This window comes from Schistocerca gregaria, chromosome 7 (genome assembly GCF_023897955.1).
Source record: "Schistocerca gregaria isolate iqSchGreg1 chromosome 7, iqSchGreg1.2, whole genome shotgun sequence".
NCBI lineage: Eukaryota > Metazoa > Arthropoda > Insecta > Orthoptera > Acrididae > Schistocerca > Schistocerca gregaria.
Genome location: NC_064926.1, coordinates 110,952,195 through 110,973,234, shown reverse-complemented (window position 1 = coordinate 110,973,234; position 21,040 = coordinate 110,952,195). Strand labels below are relative to the sequence as shown.

Genomic DNA, 21,040 nt, shown 5'->3' with positions numbered 1-21,040 from the left:
CAAAATTACGTGTTAACACAGAGGAATGCAAATTACAATTATAGATACCTTGAGTTTTTGTATAGCAACTTGGTCCTGCTGAAGCTGGCGATCATACATGCCAACTGCTGATGACAACTCAGCAAGCCGAGCTTCTAAGCTAGCCACACGTTCTTCGTGCATAGCAGCCATATGCTTTACTTGTTCCTCGGCATCAGCAGCCTTTTTCTGTTCCTGAAAAATTAAAATAATTTCACAGCAATAACTCACTATAAAAATCTGATATTATTTTGGTAGCACAGAGAAATATGTTTCTCAGACCCGTTGCCAACAAATGAATTGAGTCTATTTTTAGACAATACAATATTTTAAGAAGCATTAGAGGAGTGACACTTACAGAAAATCTTATGATGAACTAAGGTGTGCATATGATTTGTACACAGTGTGACTGCACATTCATAGGCTCCGTAAAACCTTGTGAATAATTGTATAAGATCCATTGGATGCAATTCCCTCTTTTGCATCATGCAAGGATTTTCCAACATCCCGCAACTGCAAACTCATTGAATTGTAAGTGTGCCTTGTCACTATACATGATGTTGCTCAGAAAACTACCTTCCTCTCATCTACTTCAAAATCATTCTACAAAATCTAACCTATTTTTGTGATCATCTCCATTCATTCAGCTACTACAATAACTGAATTCTGTAAAAATAAGAAAGTGGATCATACTGGAGAATTTGCTATACTAAAGAATATCCACTAGCCAATTTTTCAGAATGAAAAACAACTGACTTCACTGGACAAACAGCCACAGTGTCATTAACCATCACAATGTTTTGCAAGGAACAAGAGTACGCACAACTCAGTTGCTGCACAACTTATTCCATTCTGATAAAATATTTTCATTATTAGCACATGATGTGCTTTGGCAAATTGCTCCATGGCTAGACACACAATAAAGAAGTGTGAGAAATTCAGACTGGAACAACAATTACAATATTTATGGAAATTGATAAGATTCACAACAACGTGGCCAATGAATAAACAAATATATACTATGTAATTCAAAGCTGGCGCACTTTTTAAATACCCTTTATTGGAATGTTTTCAGGAGTTGTGTAAAAGTGGTGTATCAGTATTAGAGAAGTCATTACACCTTCAATATTTTAAACAGTGTCATGTAAGTAAATCTCAGTTTAAACCATATTGAGCAAGTAGCCTGCAAGTAGTATTTTCACAGTACAATGTATCACAATTTGAAGAAACATAAAAGCAGTGAAATTGGGAAAAAATGGAAAACAACCATAAGTGATGTGACAAAGCAATGATGTATCAATAGCTTCTGTTAGCACAATACAGGAGCCCTGCCACACATATGGTAATGTCTGCTTCCCCAATTAGTTGTTACATACTACAGAAAATTAGAGTAGGGGCACAGGTACACATGCACACACTGGCACACGTGTGCGTGTGCGTGTGCTCATGTGCACGCATGCGCCTGTGTGTATGTTTGTGTTTGTTTGTGTGTCTATCAACCTGCCAGCGCTTTCGTTTGGTAAGTCACATCATCTTTGTTTTTAGATATATTTTTCCCACATGGAATGTTTCCCTCTATTATACCCCTTTCAATTAATAGTTATACATAGGGCATAGAGGAAAATATAGACACTGTAAGGTGATTTGTTCTTCCAATGTAATTGTAATTAAATAAATTTTAGGTTTTCCCCCCTGAAAAAGACAGCATAAAATGACCCAACAATATAGCCTGGCTGTTAGACCCAATGACCCAAGGAGATGATTCTCAGTTAGCCACAAATATACCTGTGGCACAACCATCAATAGCGTTTTAGCACAGTCCATAGCAGATTTCAATGGTCCTGATTTTGTTTCCAGGAACTAAACAATGATCTTAATAATCTGTTTACATTTATTATTAATTAATCTATAGTAAATATGAGTTACTTTTTGGCAGCACTTTTACTATGTTGCAATTTTACAAACATGAGTGCTGCTGCTGAAACTATAGTTCTTTTGCAATGATGACAATAATGCTAAAGATTTGGTATCGACCACCTATCAGAATTGGTAATGCTATGGGCCTAAGAAGAAATACAGAATAATGACTGCATTCAGAAGTGTCAGGCAGAAATGGAAGCAAATTTTAGTAAACGAGGAAAAGCCAAAATTGAATTACATACACACAATAACACAGTTAAGCGCTATAGCGCTATTCCTTACATTAACTGTTTATCATTCAATGCTTTGCATCAAATACCAAAATGCATCCCTGACACTGTTTTAACCTCTTATCTCTCATTTCCTAATCCTTCTAATCTAACTACCTGTCTCCCTCTTAGCTGCTGTTTGCTGTAGAGCTATACCTTCTCATCAAGTCAAGTCACTTAGGTGGAGGAAATGAATGGCCTTCATATCTAATTGTACTGAAGAATTAACATCTTGGTCTCATTTTGATTTATTGTAACAGATAACATATAATGTGATATCCATATACCCGTCTTCCATATTAAATATTTTTACAAAAGAAACTCCAGGTAAAAATAAATAAAGACACACAAGCCTATACTTGTGGGTGTTTATGGGGGCACGCGCACGCGCACCCGCACACGCAAGCGCAGAGAGAGAGAGAGAGAGAGAGAGAGAGAGAGAGAGAGAGAGAGAGAGGAGAGAGAGAGCGTGCGTGCATTCCGACTGGAGGGGAGGGAACTTGTAGCATCTCTACTTCTCCCTACAACTAACAGCCCCACCAGGAAGGTACTAGCATCCTCCCCCAGATCTACTATTTTATCCCTCTCCCCACCTTGTGCCTCCTTTATACCCTCACCACCCATCCCAGCAGATTGTTGCTCCAGCAGACGCAGTCGGGCTCTAGCACCCTGAGACAGTGGCCACACGTCTCTCTCTCTCTCTCTCTCTCTCTCTCTCTCTCTCTCTCTCTCTCTCTCTCTGTGTGTGTGTGTGTGTGTGTGTGTGTGTGTGTGTGTGTTTTCTACTGCAGAAGGCCTCAAGAACTTGTCCAAAAGCTTTAATATTTTGGCAGTCTCTTTCATTGTGCCTTTCTCTGACTCAATGCTTCTTTATATGCTGAACAGTAATTTGCTATTTTAATTCCATCCTGGACTGTCTTCTGTACAGCACAGTGTTTACAGTCCAAATGATGTTATTAAATAACTCCAGTTTCACAATGCAACATGTTTATTTACAAATTCACTAATATGGATGCTTTGAAATTAACTAGAAACAGTATATTAAATTCTATGAATGATACTACTAACTAATCAACTTCCTTCTCAACAAAATTATTACTATCAAACAGTAACATTGTGTAAGATGATATACTGTAAGTCTTATCTGTCAAAGCCAGTTTATTATGGTCTAGGGAGTCTATTTATAATGTATAAAGTTTTCCACCATTGAAACAAGATAACTTTTACCAGTTAAAATCATTTTTTGATTGTATTTCTTTTCTTTTTTTCTTCAAGTACAACACCATCAGTGTTACATATAGGCAATAAAAAAATCATAAACTCAACACAACCTCACTTACAAATCACATTTCATGGAAAGTTAAAACCTTAACTTCAAGCTCTGTTACCTCCCTGAAGACTATGTAAAGATTTTCCAACGTAGCATTTTTGCATTCCTTGTCAGAGATAAATTTCATCTTTTAATGTATTTCCATGTACGAGGGTTATTCATAAAATAAGGAACAATCGGTCACGAAATTGAAACTACAGTCAAAATCCAATGAAGTTTTGCACAGGTGTGTTGGGCTGTGTCTAGTATGTCCGTCGATCGCGTTACATCATTCTTTTTAGTTCTGAGCACACAGGGAGCACCTAAAAATACCTAGAACAATAGTGTCTCCCGAAGAGTACAAGGGCCTGGTGAGAAATTTCACCTGAAGCTATGCAGCCAACATTACATTACTGTTGTGTGTTTTCTTCTTCAAAACAATTCTCAGCTGCATTCTGCATGGGCAATGAAGATGCTCCTGCATCATTTCCAATCAGATATATTTGATTAACGAAATACAGCCCGTGATTGTCTCCCTCTGAGTTTCATCCATACTCACATGGACTGCTGGCTAAGGAGACAACATTTTGGCACAGACAATGAGCTGTACGCCAGCGTAGAGAATAGGCGGAAAGCATATGCGGCTGCCTTCAATGACGAAGATATCGGGAAGTTGGTAGAATACTACGACAAATTACTAAGTCCGACAGGTGACTATGTACAGAAGTAGCTGGAAGTTGTAGCTAACTGTTGCAAATAAAACAGTTTTGATTTTCACTGTGGTTTCCATTTTGCGATCTATTGTTCCTTACTTCTGAACAGCCCTCATATTTTAAGTAACTACTTCAATATTCACAATACTAACAGCACGTGAACATGCACATACACTTCTGTCAATACAGTACGAAGACTGTGATTGAAAATTTAATTTCACATTAAAAATATCTGATACAATTACAGTTTGTGCAATAAGGTCTGTCAATAACACTGCATAGCCGAAAGTAGGAAAAAGTATTACTATCTAGCTTAGCACCGATTAATTGTCCACGTACCTGTAAAATTGCAATCTGGTGTTGAGTTTTCATGTTTGCCATTTCTTCCTGTAATTCAAGCAATGCAGGTGGAGTTTCTTTGGCTTTACCTTCTGCCTTTTTCAGTTTTTTCCTTACTGACTCAAGTTCATTCTGTAGTTCTCTAATTCTTTTTTCGAATAGTTCCTTTTGATTTACATTTAGTTCTGGAACAGTTGATTTACTTTTTAGTTCTTCAACTTGATTTTCTAGCTGTTCTTTTGTTCTTCTTTCTTCAGATAACAACATCTGCAACTCCCTAAAAGAGTACCAAGGAAATTATTATAAATTTCTTCACTACTACCCTGTCATACATTATGAACCAAGAGCAGATGTTGAAATATAAACATTATCATCATGGCAGTCCAGTAGCAAAATCCTACGTTATCCCATTTCTATCTTTTGTGATATATAAAGGGCTTACAAGGATGATGGAGCATGGTCCAGCAATTCTGCATTTCACCTTCAATGTTTGGTATTTCGACCCCTCAATATGCATGGCACTGATATAAATGAAACATCAGAAATGTGAAACACCTACTGCACCCTGGCCTATTGGCCTGGTATGATCTGTCATAGAAGTGGCGCTGGCTGTGAAAGCCTTAGTACATACTAATATCTTTTCTGTTTTTCCTTTCTTCCCATTAATTCATTATTTCTATTGGCAAAATGCCAGAAAATGTAGCAAACAAACACAAGGTAAAAAAAATACCACAGCTATTGAAATGAGAGGTCACCTACCCAACAAAATAGAGCAAAAGATTTGAGGGAATAAAAACATTTACATCTAAATTTGTACTATGCAGACCATTTTATGGTGTGCTGGAGATGGTGCACTGCGTACCATCTCTATGCGCCAGCCTTTGTGTATCACTGGTTCCCTCCCATTTGTGAATGTTGCATAGGTACAATGACTGAGGGTAGCCCTCTATGTAAGCACAAATTGCTTGTACATTATTGTTACAGTTATTTAGTGAGAGATGTGCAAGAGAGAAAACAATAAATTTTTTGAAACACACACACTCAGAATTTGATCATCTTCATGAAGCATAATTCTGCTCTTGTTGAGCTTGCCACTAGAGTGGAATGAATTTCCCCCAGATTCTTTCCCATTCACTAAGCAGACACAGAAAAAAAACACACACAGTTGTTCTCTGAATCAATTGTATTAATCTTAATTAGCAAAAATCCTAAACTGTTAAACAATAATGTCCTTTGGATGAATTATATTTTATTGTAATTCCTATAACGAATTTCAGTCTGGCGTATTCCATTAATAATTTTATGTGGCTGTTGCACAATAAACTTCTCCTAACACATGTGTCAACGTATTTTACCGTTTCCAGTGACTGATATCCAGTGGTGCAACTGAACCATAATGGATCTTTTTAGCTATTTATACACACTCTATATCTACACCTACACTCAGCTAAACAAGTTTGAAGAGCATAGCAGAGGTCACTTCACACTGTACAAAATGTTAGGGTTTCTATTCGTTTATGCCACCTGTGACAAATGACTGCTTAAACACATCTGCGAACCTTGTCTTTGTAGACTCGGTGAGTGTGCTGTGTAGGCACTGTAGTATATTCACAGATTCCTCACTTAATACTGATTCTTAAAACTTTTCCAAGGTACAATGCATCATTTCTTCAAGCATCTGTAAATTTGGATTTTTCAACTTTTCTGTGATATTCTCCAATGAGTCAAACAAGCCTGTGACAACACATTCTGCTCTTTTTTTGTACATCTTCAACATTCCCTGCTGTACTCCACACATTTGAGCCACATTCTAGGATGGATTGCAAGAGTGTTTTGAAAGCAATATTCCTTGAAGATTGCATTTTTCTAGTATGTTACAAATAAGTCTAGTCTACCACTTACTTTATGCATGATTGAGTCTATGTAATTATCCCATTTCATAACCCCACAAATAATTACGCCCAGGTATTTGTAGGAGTTGGCTGATTCCAACTGTGTCATGCTTTGAGACACTGTAATCATGGGTTGCTACATTTCTGTACTTTTGTAAAATGCGCAGTTTTACATTTGTAAATGTTTAAAGCAAGAAAAACCTTGTTGTTTGATGCAATGGACTTGTGTTCTGTCTTAACTTCTGACATCCATGCACTGTCTTTCCTTGCTTGCATCAATAATATTTATCGACCTAATGATGCTTTGGATCAAAACTAGTCAAAAACAACACAGATTATTCATAAAGCAGCTTTTGGTGGTTTTAAAATGTCTTAAGAAGTATAGAACATTATCAATAGAAGGTGTTTTGGATACATGTATCTGTTCTACTAGTCATTTCGTTTTAGGTGGTATCTGGAAAGAAATATCTGCAACAAACATGGCACTCACATACACTATAAAAACGCAAGACTAATGTCAAAGTTCATATGCTGCACTGGACTTCCCCATGTCAGAACTTAGTGAATGCTATGCTTAAGAGTCCCAATCCTGGGTAACACTAAATCTCATTCAAAATGTCACTAATGTACTAATTTTTCCATATATAATTAATTTTTTGTTATCTAGTCAACTCACTAATATCACACAAAAACCTGACAAGATAAATTATTTGTTTAGTACATACAGAGCATCAACAATGTTAAACATAAGCTTCTCTATTCAAGAACCGCCAAACAGTGAAACTGTAAGCTCTCCTTCGTGTTGCATCAACTACAAATGAGTAAACTTATTGCAAAGACAAATTAAAATTGAAACTAAATGCTTAAAAGTGCAGACAGACACAAATTCTGATATTTAACTAGTAACACCCAAACATTACACAATTTCTTTAGCAGTTAGCTCAGCACATACAAACTGACAAATTTTTGCCTACATGGATACTGATATGAAACAGCTGAATATACAGTTACTGTGAACTATGTCTCTCTCACTCCCCATAAAAAGTGCTGTAGAAGGCCATCATCAAGAGTTTATAAGAGCTACAAATGTATCGGCCATCCTCTTTGTCTTGACCGCTGAACACAGCTATAACTACAATGCTGACAAAATAGTAAGGAATTTCTGGCAGAATGTAAATAATTTAGGAGTAGAGGAGACTACTCACTCTCACTATAATCCTAAATTACATTTATAATGGTAACTGTGTATTCAACTGACACTGCCAACAACATTATTTAACTTGCTATGGTACTGTATTGCCAGATATTACAAAACTTTCTGAAGATCTCACTTGTGAAACCGTATAACTGATATGTATTGGTTTTTTTACCCTGCAGCACATGCCAAGTTATATGTAATGACTAATGACAACTTGCCTGCCTACAAAAGTTGCTCTACCTGAATATAATTTTTTAAATTGTGTAACTGTTCAAAACTATACAAACTTATACATGTTACACCCATTTATTTATTTATTTATTTATTTATTTTTTAATTTCCACAAATCAGATGATGAGAGCAAGCTTCTGTCAAAATCAGTCATAGTAAAATAAATCCTATTTAGTTATCTTGTTGGAGGGGGGGGGGGGGGGGGAGATATGGTTTCTGTCCCACCTGCCCCCTTGCCCCCAATTCACTCTGAGTTTTATTTCATCTACAGGCACAAACAGTGAATAAACCATGCTACCAGCAAGAAATATGCAATCAGAATTTTTGTTGGCAGTGATTTTTGCTTTTGCTCTCCCTTCATCTCGTTTTTCTTCTGTGACTCCTAATGAAGCAGAGCCTCTGTATGCATATGTAACAAATTCTACAAAGTAGTTTCGAACAGTAGTCGAGACTGATCAGTCCCTTAGGGCCGGCTACGTCATATAGATAAACAACAGAGAGGCCAGTGCACTGAATTTGGGGGAGGAGCGGTAGACTTAAGGCAGAAATCTTAACTGTAAAAATTTGTTTTGCTGTTCCTTTACATTGGTAACTGTTGTCCTCTGCACCTTCATAATAAAATACCATTCAAAACACACATTGCCACCACTCTCATGACTTACTGTTCAGATCCCCTTGAATCTAAGTCCACATATGTTTGCAGATCTGTAGTTGATTAAAACTTTTTTTGATCAGTTTAGTCACGAGGTCACATACACACGAGCCAAGTGCAGTCCTATAAAAATGACAAACACCAGCCAACAATGCTATGGCATACCCACACAGTGGAAATGCTTTTGAGTTACAGGGGGCACCACATCTCAATACAAAAGCAACAAAGAGTGCCTGGATCTATACAGGAATACTCAGAACTCACCTGACCATCCGTATCAGTGGCAAACAGATCAGCTCCAATTACTTAAGCAGGAAAGAGCGAAGAAATGTTCCAGAAATAATTAACAACGGTCAGTGAATAAACATTCCCTACCACTACGACAAGGCAATCAAAGGTTCAATCAGTAAAGGTATCAATAATCACTATGTAACAATATTAGTTAAACTTGTTCAGAAAGGCTCAAACTATGTACATGTAGCATCGAGAACTAAGAAGGAATAATTCTTCTTAGTTGCATGGAAACCAGTATTTGGACGCAAGCATTTGAGCTAGGTGTAGAATTGCAAGAAAATCCCTCCATAACCCACTGCAGCTTGTCCTGAAATTAGGCATCCATGACAGTGTACTTGGATCATCCTTTTATTCAACAGCAAGAAACAGTCCACTCCTGTTGCAGGATCAGAAAAGTGAGATGTATGTTCCAAAATACTACCATATAGCAAGTTGTTATAAAGTTCATAGTCCATGACACGCACGACTAGTTACAAATATCCTCCATTTATGTCTCATCAGAATACGAAATACATTCATGATTTGACACACACTGCTTTGTTTAGCGGCCACATTTCTCATAGTCAGCCCTGTGATACTAGTTAAGTAATTCACTCAATCTGCTGTGATAATTATTGCTTGGATAATGTCTTTTGTACTAAAAACAGCCCTCAGTTTACTAAGGCTTTATTGACAATTTTATTAAGAAGTCTAATATGCACCAATTTATTATCCAGACTCATTATCACAATCCCTCCAAGGGGACACCGCCTTATCGTAGGCACCTTCATTGCCGGGTGGGAGGGTTTGCATGCTCCGATGAAGCCGAGAGCTCTGCCAGCAATAGCATAGCTACAGTGTCACCCAAGCTGGATTGGTCTCGATGGAGGAGACAGACGAAGTGTGCAACATAGGGGACATAAGGGGAGGGGGGCACTATAGGCGTAGGGAAGCCAATCCTCCTGGGGGAGTGAACACTAAAAAAATCCACGTCCTCCAAGATGGGGGTTGGGTGTGAGGCTAACAACCTCAGTCCGGAAAAAAAACGCTTGTTACAGAACCAAAGGACAAATAAAGCTGAATGGATGTAATGGTTAAACGGCCTTGGTAACGGAAACAGCACACGCATTGGTATTTAGCGACATGGAATGTGAGAACACTGAACAGGCCTGGAGGCCTACAGAACCTGAAAAAGGAAATGAAGAAATACAATGTGACGATGGTGGCAGTACAAGAAGTGAAATGGAAAGGAAGTGGAATATTAACATCTGGGACACACACACTGTTTTACAGCTGTGGAAGCAGACAATATGGAGGCACAGGTTTTCTGGTTGATAATGCTCAAAAGGGTGCCACATTGAACTTTAACGCTGTTAGTGAAAGAATCTCTGTATTACGAACGAAAGCCTGTTTTTTCAATATATTCTTTATATGTACATATGCCCGAACAGAAGATGCAGAGTTGGTGGAAAAAATGTGTGTTCTATGAGCAACTGGACCAGGAAATAGCAAGGGTGGCAAATCATGATGTTAAAGTGATTATGGGGGACTTCAATGCTCAAGTAGGAAAAGTAGGTAAGGAGAGTCTGCCTGAAGTTTCTAATGATAATGGTATCAGACTAATTGATTTTGCCATGAGCAATAACATGATTATTAAAAACACATGGATGCAAAGGAAGGATATAAGGAAAGTTACATGAAGCTCCCCAGATGGGATAACAAAAAATCAGATTGATCTCTTACTCATTGACAGACAACATGCTTCAGATATATTAGAGGTGGGTAGCTGTCATGGTGCAGATGGAGATAGTGATCGTTATTTGGTAAGAATCCAATACAGACAGAGGATAGACAATTATAGACAGATCAAGAAAGCTTTCACACCAAGGTTTGATGATACCAAGTTAAAAAAAATAATAAAATACAGTACGACAGTATACAACTATCTCGACAAATAGACTTAATGAAGCCGAAGGGCAGGCAGGAGAGGATATTAAAGAAAGATGGGAAACGGTTAAAGGAATAACACGAGACAGCTGAAACTGTACTGAGTGGAAAGAAGCAATCGAGAACCCAGCACTGGTTTAATGAAGACTGTACGAGGAAGATAGAAGAAAGAATTGAGGCAATAAAAAGAATGCTAGAAGAATACCAGGAGATGAGAAGGGAAGTAGATAAGGAATATAGGAGGAAAAAGAGAGAATCTGAAATATGGTGGATTGATGAGTTATAAGAGAGAAATACTGCTCAAGAAACAAGGAAATTCTACATGAGGGTTAAAGATAAAAGGAAAGGATTCCAACCCAGAGCAGTTTTCTGTACAGATAAGGAGAGAAATCTGATTGGAGGAAAAGAGCAGATTTTAGACATATGGGTGGAGTAGTTCAGTGAACTATTGAATGCAGAATCAGATAACGAAGGTGGGGTTGAAGCTGGTATGGCAGAAGAGGTGGAGCAGGAAGTAAACAGAGATGAAGAGCACCAGGGATCAGTAGCAGAACCCACACTTGACGTTAAAGTTAGCATCAAGGCTTTTAAAAACAATAAGGCTCTGGGCAATATTACAGCAGAAATGATAAAATATGGTGGAGAAAAACTAGTAAGGCTTTTGCATGAGATTTTCGTTGAAATATAGCAGAGAGAAAATATGTCGAAACGGTAGGTACAGCAATACTCTGCCCTATACATAAGAAACATGACTAAGCTACTGTGGGAATTATAGAGGAATTGCACTACTCTGTCTAGTATATAAAGTATTAGGATAAATCGTGGCTGGGAAGTTAAGAACATACGTAGAAGAGTATCTAGGAGACTACCAGTGTGGTTTCAGAACTAATAGATCCACTACAGACCAGATTTTCACTATCAGACAGATCCTTGAAAAATGGTATGAGTACAACATTGATGTCCACCAGCTGTTCAGTGACTTCAAACAATTTTGTGATAGTATAAAAAGGGATCAACTTTGGAAGGCAATGCAAGAGGCAGGAGTCCCTAACAAACTGATATGATTGGTTCAAATGGCTTTGAGAAGAACAGTATGTAAAGTAAAGACCGAGGGCACTTTATCAAAGCCATTTGAGGTTAACCAAGGACTGCGGCAGGGTGGTGTGCTCTCCACTATTCTGTTTAATGTCACCTTGGAGATTGGAGAGTGTAATGCGAAAGACAAAAAAGCAACAACCCTGGGGAAACACTGTTTAATAGAATGACTCAGGAGCTTACATATGAGAATGATACTGATCTGTTATCCAGGAGGAAACAGGACCTGGAAGAAAAGCTTGAAAAAGTAGAAAGAAATGGTGCGGAGATGGGGCTAACCATTAATCACTCAAAGACTAAGCATATGTTAACATCTAGGAAAAGATATAGTGAAGGAGAAAGAAGCATGACTTTGAACAGAAAAAAATATGAGCACTGTGAAAGCTTTAAATATCTTGGGTCACTGGTAACTGAATAATGATATGAGAGAAAAAAAAACATGCAAGGATTGCAGCCGGTAAAGTATTTAAAGCAAGGAGCCTTAGTAGGAACCTGAAGCTGACTGTGTATCGTACAGTAGTTAGACCTGTGGTGATTTATGGTTCAGAAACCTGCACTATGACACAAAATGTTGAGGAGTTGTTGCTGAGATGAGAAAGGAAAATACTTAGGAAAATCTACAGGCCAGTGAAAGAAAGGGACTTTTTGGAGAATCTGAAATAATAAGGAGATCAGAGAGTTGTACAACAAACCAGATATCATGCCTGGAATAAAGAGTAATACACTACATTGGTTGGGACATGTAGAAAGAATGGTGGAGAACAGCACAGTCAAAAAAGTTTTCAAAGGAAAACCCGGTGGACGTCGTATAAGGGGCAGACCAAGGACCAGATGGCTAGACAACATGGAGGAGGACTTGAGAAGGATGGGAGTGAGAAGATGGACAGGCAAGGCAATGAGCACAGAAGAGTGGGTGGAGGTTTTCCGGGAAACAAAGGCCCTACAAGGGCTGGAGTGGTAGTGGTGGTGGTGGTGGTGGTGGTGGTGGTGGTGGTGGTGGTGGTGGTGGTAGTATAGTATTATCACAATTCTTTATCCCCGGCTCATATACACAGTATTATTATTGTGGACTGTTTGTGGAAAACTTCACTCTCACCCTACAACACATAAAAACCACATCAGAAACTGATTTTCAGTCACTTGGGTCATTCCTTTATATAAACGAGGCAGAGCTACGTCCTTGTAGCTTGTTCAGGAAACATTTTACTATTTGCACACAAAAATTAAGAAAATACTGTTTTCGATTTGCGTGTGGTTTTTCTTTTTCCTATGCAGTGTTTCTCATGTGATTTCATAAAAAAAATTGATATATTATAGCTGAACATTCATGCTTAGCATTGAAGTGGCTACCTTTTTGTTATTAGTCACAGTTTTTACAATGTTTATAAATGAAGTACCAAAACTCATTGAACGTAGTTTGAAGAATTTGCAGTGAAACATAACCTCAGTGCCTATTTAACATTTTGTGCGCTTTTGGTCATGTACTGCACCATACCAACCGAAGCTAACGTATCGAAGTAATTTCTTATCATGGTAGGAAAGCTGTATCTTTCCAGTGATGAGTAAATGGTTTGTATGTCTTGGTGGTATGCCACACATGGTAAGTTTCTGCACGCCATGCAGAGTGCAGCATGACAAGTCTCTACACATAAACAGTTCAAGATATTGAAACAATGTTTTAAGCACATAATGTACACAAAGAGGTAAGTAGTTCTCTGTACAATAAATACTGTGATGTTTTTAGCTCTCATAATGTGGAAGTATATTTGTTAGCTTATGAAAGGAATATAGTGCTATAATGCAAATCAATGTTTTATTTAGACTGGTCAAAAACAGCAGCAAGTAAAAATACGAAGTTGTATCAGGCAAGAAGTTTTAATATATTGAGAAAAGCATTCTATACCAGTTTCATCACAAATGTTACATGTAATGATACAAATACAGTTCAATTTACTTAATTTGATTTAACAACTGAAAATTGAATGTCAAATAAACACAAAAACACAGTGCTTTACACAACAGCTCACCACTGAACAAATATAGTAGTACACATCATCTTTACAGCTGAAAATATTTTGTTTACCATGTGTGTTTCCTTCCAATAAATCATAAATCACAATCAAATTGGTATGAATTTTGCAAGTTTGTTTGTTATGTCTGACAATGTTCTTCCATTTACACTGCAGTATTGCTTTAAGGTCTGTTTACAGTGATTCCTCTTACTTGCGACACATGCAATTAGTGAGTTAGAGAATCATTTTTAAATCTCAGTATCTAACTTTTTATTCCCTTTTCATGGGTCGTGGCTGATATTTATATATGACTATTACTATTTTGTTATTTTAGGTGTGGAACTGCACAATGTCACAAAAATTTATAAAGGAATTTTTGGAGTTGGTACTAGTGCTAAAATATCTCAGATCATTTGTATTAGCATTACTAATGACAGTGGCCAGTCTCAATCTGATAGTAGTAATACTAGTCAAAGATACTTCGAGAAAGCACAAGCACTGATACTGTTAGGCTAAATATTTCAAACGAATGTTTCTTCCTATGCTTGTGTTGTTATACACAGAAGAGCCAAAGAAACTGGTGCACGTGCCTAATATGATGTAGGGCCCCCACAAGCACGCAGAAGTGCCACAACACAATGAAGCGTGAACTCGACTAATGTCTGAAGTAGTGCCGTAGGGAACTGACACCATGAATCCTGTGAGGCTGTTCATAAATCTGTAATAGTATGAGGGGATGGAGATCTCTTCTGAACAGTATGTTGCAATGCATCCCAGATATGCTTGATAATGTTCGTGTCTGGGGAGTTTGGTGGCCAGTGGAAGTGCTTAAACTCAGAAGAGTGTTCCTGGAGCCACTCTATAAAATTCTGGAGGTATGGGGTGTCGCATTGTCCTGCTGGAATTGCCCAAGTCCGTCAGATTACAAAATGGACATTAATGGAGGCATATGATCAGACAGGATGTTTACACGTCCAACACCATTACAGAGCCTCCACCAGCATGAACAGTTACCTGCTGACATGCAGGGTCCATCGATTCATGAGGTTGTCTCCATACCCATACACGTTCATCCACTCAATACAATTTGAAATGAGACACATCCGACACGACAACACATTTACAGCTAGCTCCAATGTTAGTGTTGATGGGCCCAGGCGAGGCATAAAGCTTAGTGTCATGCAGTCATCAAGCATACACGAGTGGGCATTCAGCTCCAAAAGCCTGTATCAATGATGTTTTGTTGCTGACACTTGTTGGTGGCCCAACACTGAAATCTGCAGTAATTTGTGGAAGAGTTGCACTTCTGTTATGTTGAATAATTCTCTTCAATCATCATTGGTTCGGTTCTTGCAGGATCTTTTTCTGGCCACAGCAATGTCAGATCTGACATTTTACTGGATTCCTGATATTGACAGTACACTCATGAAATAGTCATACAGGAAAATCCCCACTTCATAGCCACCTCAGAGATGCTGTGTCCCATCACTCATGTGCCAACTATAGCACCACATTCAAACTCCCTTAAATCTTTATTATCTGCCAATGTAGAAGAAGTAACCGATGTAACAACTGTACCATACACTTGTCATCTTGCCAACCACAGCGCCGTATTCTGCCTGTTGACATATCTCTGTATTTGAATATGAATGCCTATACCAGTTTCTTTGGCACTTCAGTGTATTATGTGCTCAACATTAACATACATTGCTTGATGAAAGCTGTTTCTATGTTAGTGTGATGTGTGCAAGATACATCATGTTGCACGATTTTATCCCTAACGATTTCAGGTTGAGGCAATGGACAAAAAAGTTGTGGCTATAGGACTGTCAAAGCATGCAGACACCCCAGTCTCACATTAAAACACAATGGGCTCTACTTCAAGTATACCTGCTTTTGAAACAAAATTCCAACCACCACAGAAGCATAAGAAATAGAAGACCTTGGAAATCAGAATGGTTTGTGGCTTATCCAGCGCTACGTTATGAAGGAAAGAGCATTTAGCCCATCCACTTAGTGAACAATAGAAGACCACAGAAAGAGATGACTTTTCTTAAAAAAGATTTATGAAGAAAAAAAGGAGAAAAAAGAAGAAGAAGAAGAAGAAGAAGCTACGGAAAAGCTCAAGATACACAAGAAGAGTATTTTTCATCAAGGGCTCTCTTAATTATTTAGCAACGTGAAAACAGCAAATCTGTGATTGTCCAGGTTGCGATCAGGAGAAAGCTAGAACTGCTTTACCAGTAATTACCAGTTCACTCAGGTTCCTATGTTGAATAGGAAACACACTGAGAGGTCACGAAACAGTCTCTGGGAACCCCTTGATACTTCTTGATGAGAAGAAGAATGCTGTTCCAGAACTGAAGATATGGCTGATACACCGTGACCATGACATTTGGGTGGTGCCAGCAATACAAAATTAAGTACTGGAAAGTATGGCTTCCATGATCCAGCGAGAAATTGCGCAGCAAATAAAAAATTACCCATTTTATAAAATTATGGCAGATTTGATGAAGGATGTGGCTGACCAGGTGCAGTTCACTCTTTGTGTACGTTGTGTTGACCCTGAGACACTCAAAATAAACCAACTTTTACTGGTTTTTTATAGTCTGCCGGACTCCAAGGTGTAAATACTGGCAACTATCATTGAAGACATCCTTCTAAGACTGTCACCAGATATTGGGTTCCTACACTGTCACCAGATATTGCGTTCCTACACGTCCACTGTTTCGATGATGCAGCTAACATGTCTGGGCAGAACAGAAGTGTGAAGGAAATCCTTATTCAAGACCAGCCAAGGAGTTGTTACATCCACTACAGCAATCATTGTTAGGATCTGGCACTACAGGAAATTACAAGAAGCTGTGAGCCATTGTGTGATGTACTGGTAACTGTGAAAGACATCTCATAAATAATTCTAGAATCTGCAAAAAGAAAAGACATGCATGCAGATGCTGTGGTCAATGTGGCGTCAATCAAACAAATCCAAGCCAAAAAGCTCAATGACTGATTCCAATGTGTCTTTAAGAGTAAAATCTTTGACACGTTTCAGGGAAAACTATGAGCAGGTCCAGAAAATGGTGAGAGATAGTGAATGTATGCAGCTCAGTTAGAGACAAAAGAAGGTCAGTCCTTCGGTCCTATACGAAGTGGCTCAAAAAGTTTGAAACTATTTTTTATATAACAGTAACAACTGAAGTGCTTGGACTGTGTCAGGAACTGGCTATATCCCTACAGAATCGAAATTTCAATGCAGCTGGTGTGAAGCATTCTGTAGAGGTTCTGAAAGCAGCTCTTGCAAGTCTTAGAACTACGGACACATTTGATATGCTGTTAGAGAAACCCAAAATTTTCTAAATTCCTAAATATGAAAGACCTGAATATCTGATGGTCAAGAAAAATACCAGCAAAACTGCACCACACAAAAACACGTCTGTTCCCAGAGAACTGTCTCAAGAACGTAAACTTAGGAAAGATTTTTTGAAATTCTTGATCTTCTTTTGAATGGTACTGAACAAAGGTTCAACCAAAAGGATCTAAAGTGACTATCCCATCTTGAAGAGATACTTATTACATTCTCTCAAACACATCCCCCATCCACAAGATGTTTGGAGGAATTGCTTGGAATACATACAACAGACTTTAACCAGGACAGGCCTCACGCACAGCTCGAAATGCTGCGAACCATCACGACTGGTATATAACCATGTAATGTATTCTCTAGTGGAAGAAAACTTATTTCTGGACCTGGTAGGGTTAAAGACGTCTTTTACGAAGTTATTCGCCTCATCAATCTGATTCTGACTGTTCCCATACGCTCAGCATCCTCCGAGAGGTCCTTCAGTGCCTTGATATGACTTAAAACTTTTCCCAGATCAACAATGACTCGGTTGAGACTCATCCATCTACTCCTCCTCAAAACAAGGCTAGAAAAATTAATCTTATGGATGTCATGAAAGAATTTGCTCCCCAAACTGTTCAAAAGGAAAATCACATTTTTCAGTCTAAATAAAACTAAATAAATGTCTTCTTTTTCAAACAAATTATGTTTTTTTTCATTAAATATCTGTAAAACAGTAATAATAAGATATTGCAGTCTAAGTAAATATGAACTACTTTTGGTAAACGGTCTCAAAATAAAGTAGGACCAGTGTATTCCCAGATAAAATTAAAGCAACAAAATTGTTTACAAGAGCATGACCTATAAAATTGGGTCTATATTAGTATTAATGAGTTGTTTCTCTCTGTAGAGCAACATAGCGCTGATTACGTAACGTACCTTCCAACATTATTGGTATGCCTGTATTCTTAATGGTTTTGCTGAAAGACAAAATCAGTAAATGGGTTTACTAGCTCTCCTCAAGAAATAGTTGGTACACCACTGTCTACACAAGAAAACATGCAACAAATGAAAACAGTAGAAGGAAGATTACAGTTCTAAGTCATATCACTTGTGCATATGCTCAGATTGCAGAAGGCTGTGGAAGGAAACCATTGTGGAACTTCCATAAAAAGTTCAAGGAAACCACAGAAGGAAGAAAGGAAGATTGGGTTTAACATCCCATTGACATTGACATCGAGGTCATTAGAGACGGAGCACGAGCTCTGACCGTCTCAAGGTCTGGGTCGATTTAGGGAAATTATGGAAAATCTAAATCTGGAGGGCAGGATGCAGGTTTGTAAAGTCACCCTCCCAAAAGCAAGTCTGGTGTACCAACCACAAGGGGGGAGGGGGCACAGAAAGCCTAAACCTCGGTTGTTGGACAGTTATTTGTACTACTGTTCACTCAAATGAGAGAATGGTGATTTAACACTGCACCACCTTGCTTAGTAAAAACAGCAGATGGAACATCATTTTGGTCTATCTTGTAAATACACCTCCGTTGGTTAATATGAAGGAAATGGCCTAAACATATTCATTGCTAATACATTCAATGAGGCTATTAAAACTAGAAAATATCTGTTTCCTTCAAAATGTTTAAAGCACTGAACTTTTTGGATAAGCAGACCAAGGCAGTAAGTTCATACCTCATCATAACAGCGTGGTCATTTCTTTCTTTGTCTCTCTCATGTCTTTCAACAATTAGTCTGGATTTCACACACTCCATCTCAAATAGGTGTTGTTTTGTTAGGTTCTGCACCTTTTCTTCCAGGCCTTTGATAATCTTGTCTCGCTGAAAATAAATGTTTATACAGAGTCAGTTATTTGATGTTTATGCACTATGGAGAAAGTTATAAAACTTAAAAGTGCTTAAGATTTCAACAAGCAGATCAGCTATCTCCAAAGAAGTACACAAAACCATTAATTTTGACAAGATAAAATTACAGATAACATTCTAATATTTAAGTGTCACCAGTGATAACAAATCCTTGATCAAATAAAGATGCACTCCTACCTGCAATTGTTCTTTAGATCTACTGATTCTATCAATGTAGCATTTTATGCTGAAAAATTGTCCTCCTGTCAACTGTAGTAAGGACTAGCTCTGATAAAACTACGTGTGAAGTCAAAAAACTGGTCACTTGTTGCTCAATATATGTAATTGTTCACTTTCTAACAATTGTATACTGCTCACTCAGAGTGGTGTGTGTGTGTGTGTGTGTGTGGGGGGGGGGGGGGGGGGGGGAGAGAGAGAGAGAGAGAGAGAGAGAGAGAGAGAGAGAGAGAGAGAGAGAGAGAGAGAGAGAGCGACCATAGTACACCTGTCTGGCCCGTGTGCGCAGGAGGGCAGAGGGCAGGGGGGGGGGAGCATGTGCATGCTCGTGAGCTCTCTCCCACACCCCATCTATGTTGCAGCTGATAAATCTCCTGATGACTGACAATGCAGTTACATTCTCCACTACCAGATCCTGTTTCTGTTACCAAAAAACTGATATACATGGATTACGATTTTTGTTGTTTATGTAATATTTGTTGTGTTTCCATTATCTGGTACCACGCACCGCCGGATTTGGAATACGCACCAAATGGCATCGACATCGAAGACCCCTAGAGGTCTCTGCACCATCTCGCCGTAAGCCGTGGCGGCACGTGCCTCATGGCCCACGTTTAATGTGGGGGCGCCACAGTGGAACAAGTGGTCCCAGGGCCAATAGCGGCGCCCTCGATCATGTATTTAAGTGCCTGCCTCTCGCTCAGCAAGTGAGTCTAATCATTGCATGCATCTTGACATATTGCCTCGACAACAGACAGTGTATTTACCATTCTATGTTTTCATTATTAGTGGATTCTTGGGTTCATTTGGTTGTCTCCATCACCCCGTTGCTTCTTGCGTGTTGTTGTCGTAAGGTCTCTCTCGATCGTTCGTCATTGTTTCGTGTCCGTCCTTTCCATTTGTTTGTTTGTTCGTGGGCCCCCGCTCTTTCTCGGCCACCCCGCAACTGTTCCGGCCATATCACATTACATCGGTCATAATGCACACTACAATGACAGAACAGTCAGTCCCATAACTATATTAAACTACAATTAATCCTAATGTGGAACACACACCCAAAAGTGCACACTGATGCTATTGTCTCTTGATACTGCTATATTTCCACTGCAGCCCCCCCCCCCCCCCCCCCGCTCCCCCCCGAATTTTTATCAATTTAGTACCAGCGGGTTCAATGAACGGAGCAATGCACTAACCCCTTCCTTTCTTTTTTAGTTGTTTACAAAAATTATCAAATTTTGAAACGCAAGATTGTTCCGGTGTTCCAATGTAGAACTGTTAGCCATTAGCCGTTTGACAATATTCATTTATCGTATGATTTTAATTCTATTTACTCCCCGTATACCAAACTATTGTTCTAACCATTCTCTAATAATGTTCAATACACTGTTTTTTATCTCTCCTCTTATTTTACTTTCATCATACGACAGACAATTTGACATATTTCCAGATTATAACATTCAGCCATTATACAGGAGTGTCTGCAGAAGTCTCTTAGTGGCTCTCTTGGGCTTGAATTATTTCAATTAAGTCGAGATGTGTTCAAGCATGCATCAGTTCCAAGCAGGATCTGCTAACAGCTCACTTTGAATCACAGAAAGTGTGTAGTCTTGCGTCAGTAAGCAGCAGTGTTTTACTTGTAACGAAGTATCAATTACATTATGTCATTAACCCATCATTCCTGTCCTGTTGACAACACACGCCATATAGCGAACTCAATGGGAAGGGTGGAAACTGAAC

At 38.6% G+C, this 21,040-nt stretch overlaps 1 protein-coding gene across 1 annotated transcript in view; it reads right to left on the bottom strand.

Annotated features, from left to right (window-relative positions):
* Nucleotides 1–21,040, bottom strand: part of LOC126281685 (GRIP and coiled-coil domain-containing protein 1) — a 148,330-nt gene that overhangs the window by 67,911 nt on the left and 59,379 nt on the right. The window contains exons 4-6 of the mRNA XM_049980851.1: nucleotides 18,897–19,042; nucleotides 4,569–4,845; nucleotides 49–213 (exon numbers count right to left, since the gene is read on the bottom strand). Coding sequence (XP_049836808.1) covers nucleotides 49–213; nucleotides 4,569–4,845; nucleotides 18,897–19,042 — 588 coding nt within the window. The remainder of the gene's footprint in view (nucleotides 1–48; nucleotides 214–4,568; nucleotides 4,846–18,896; nucleotides 19,043–21,040) is intronic.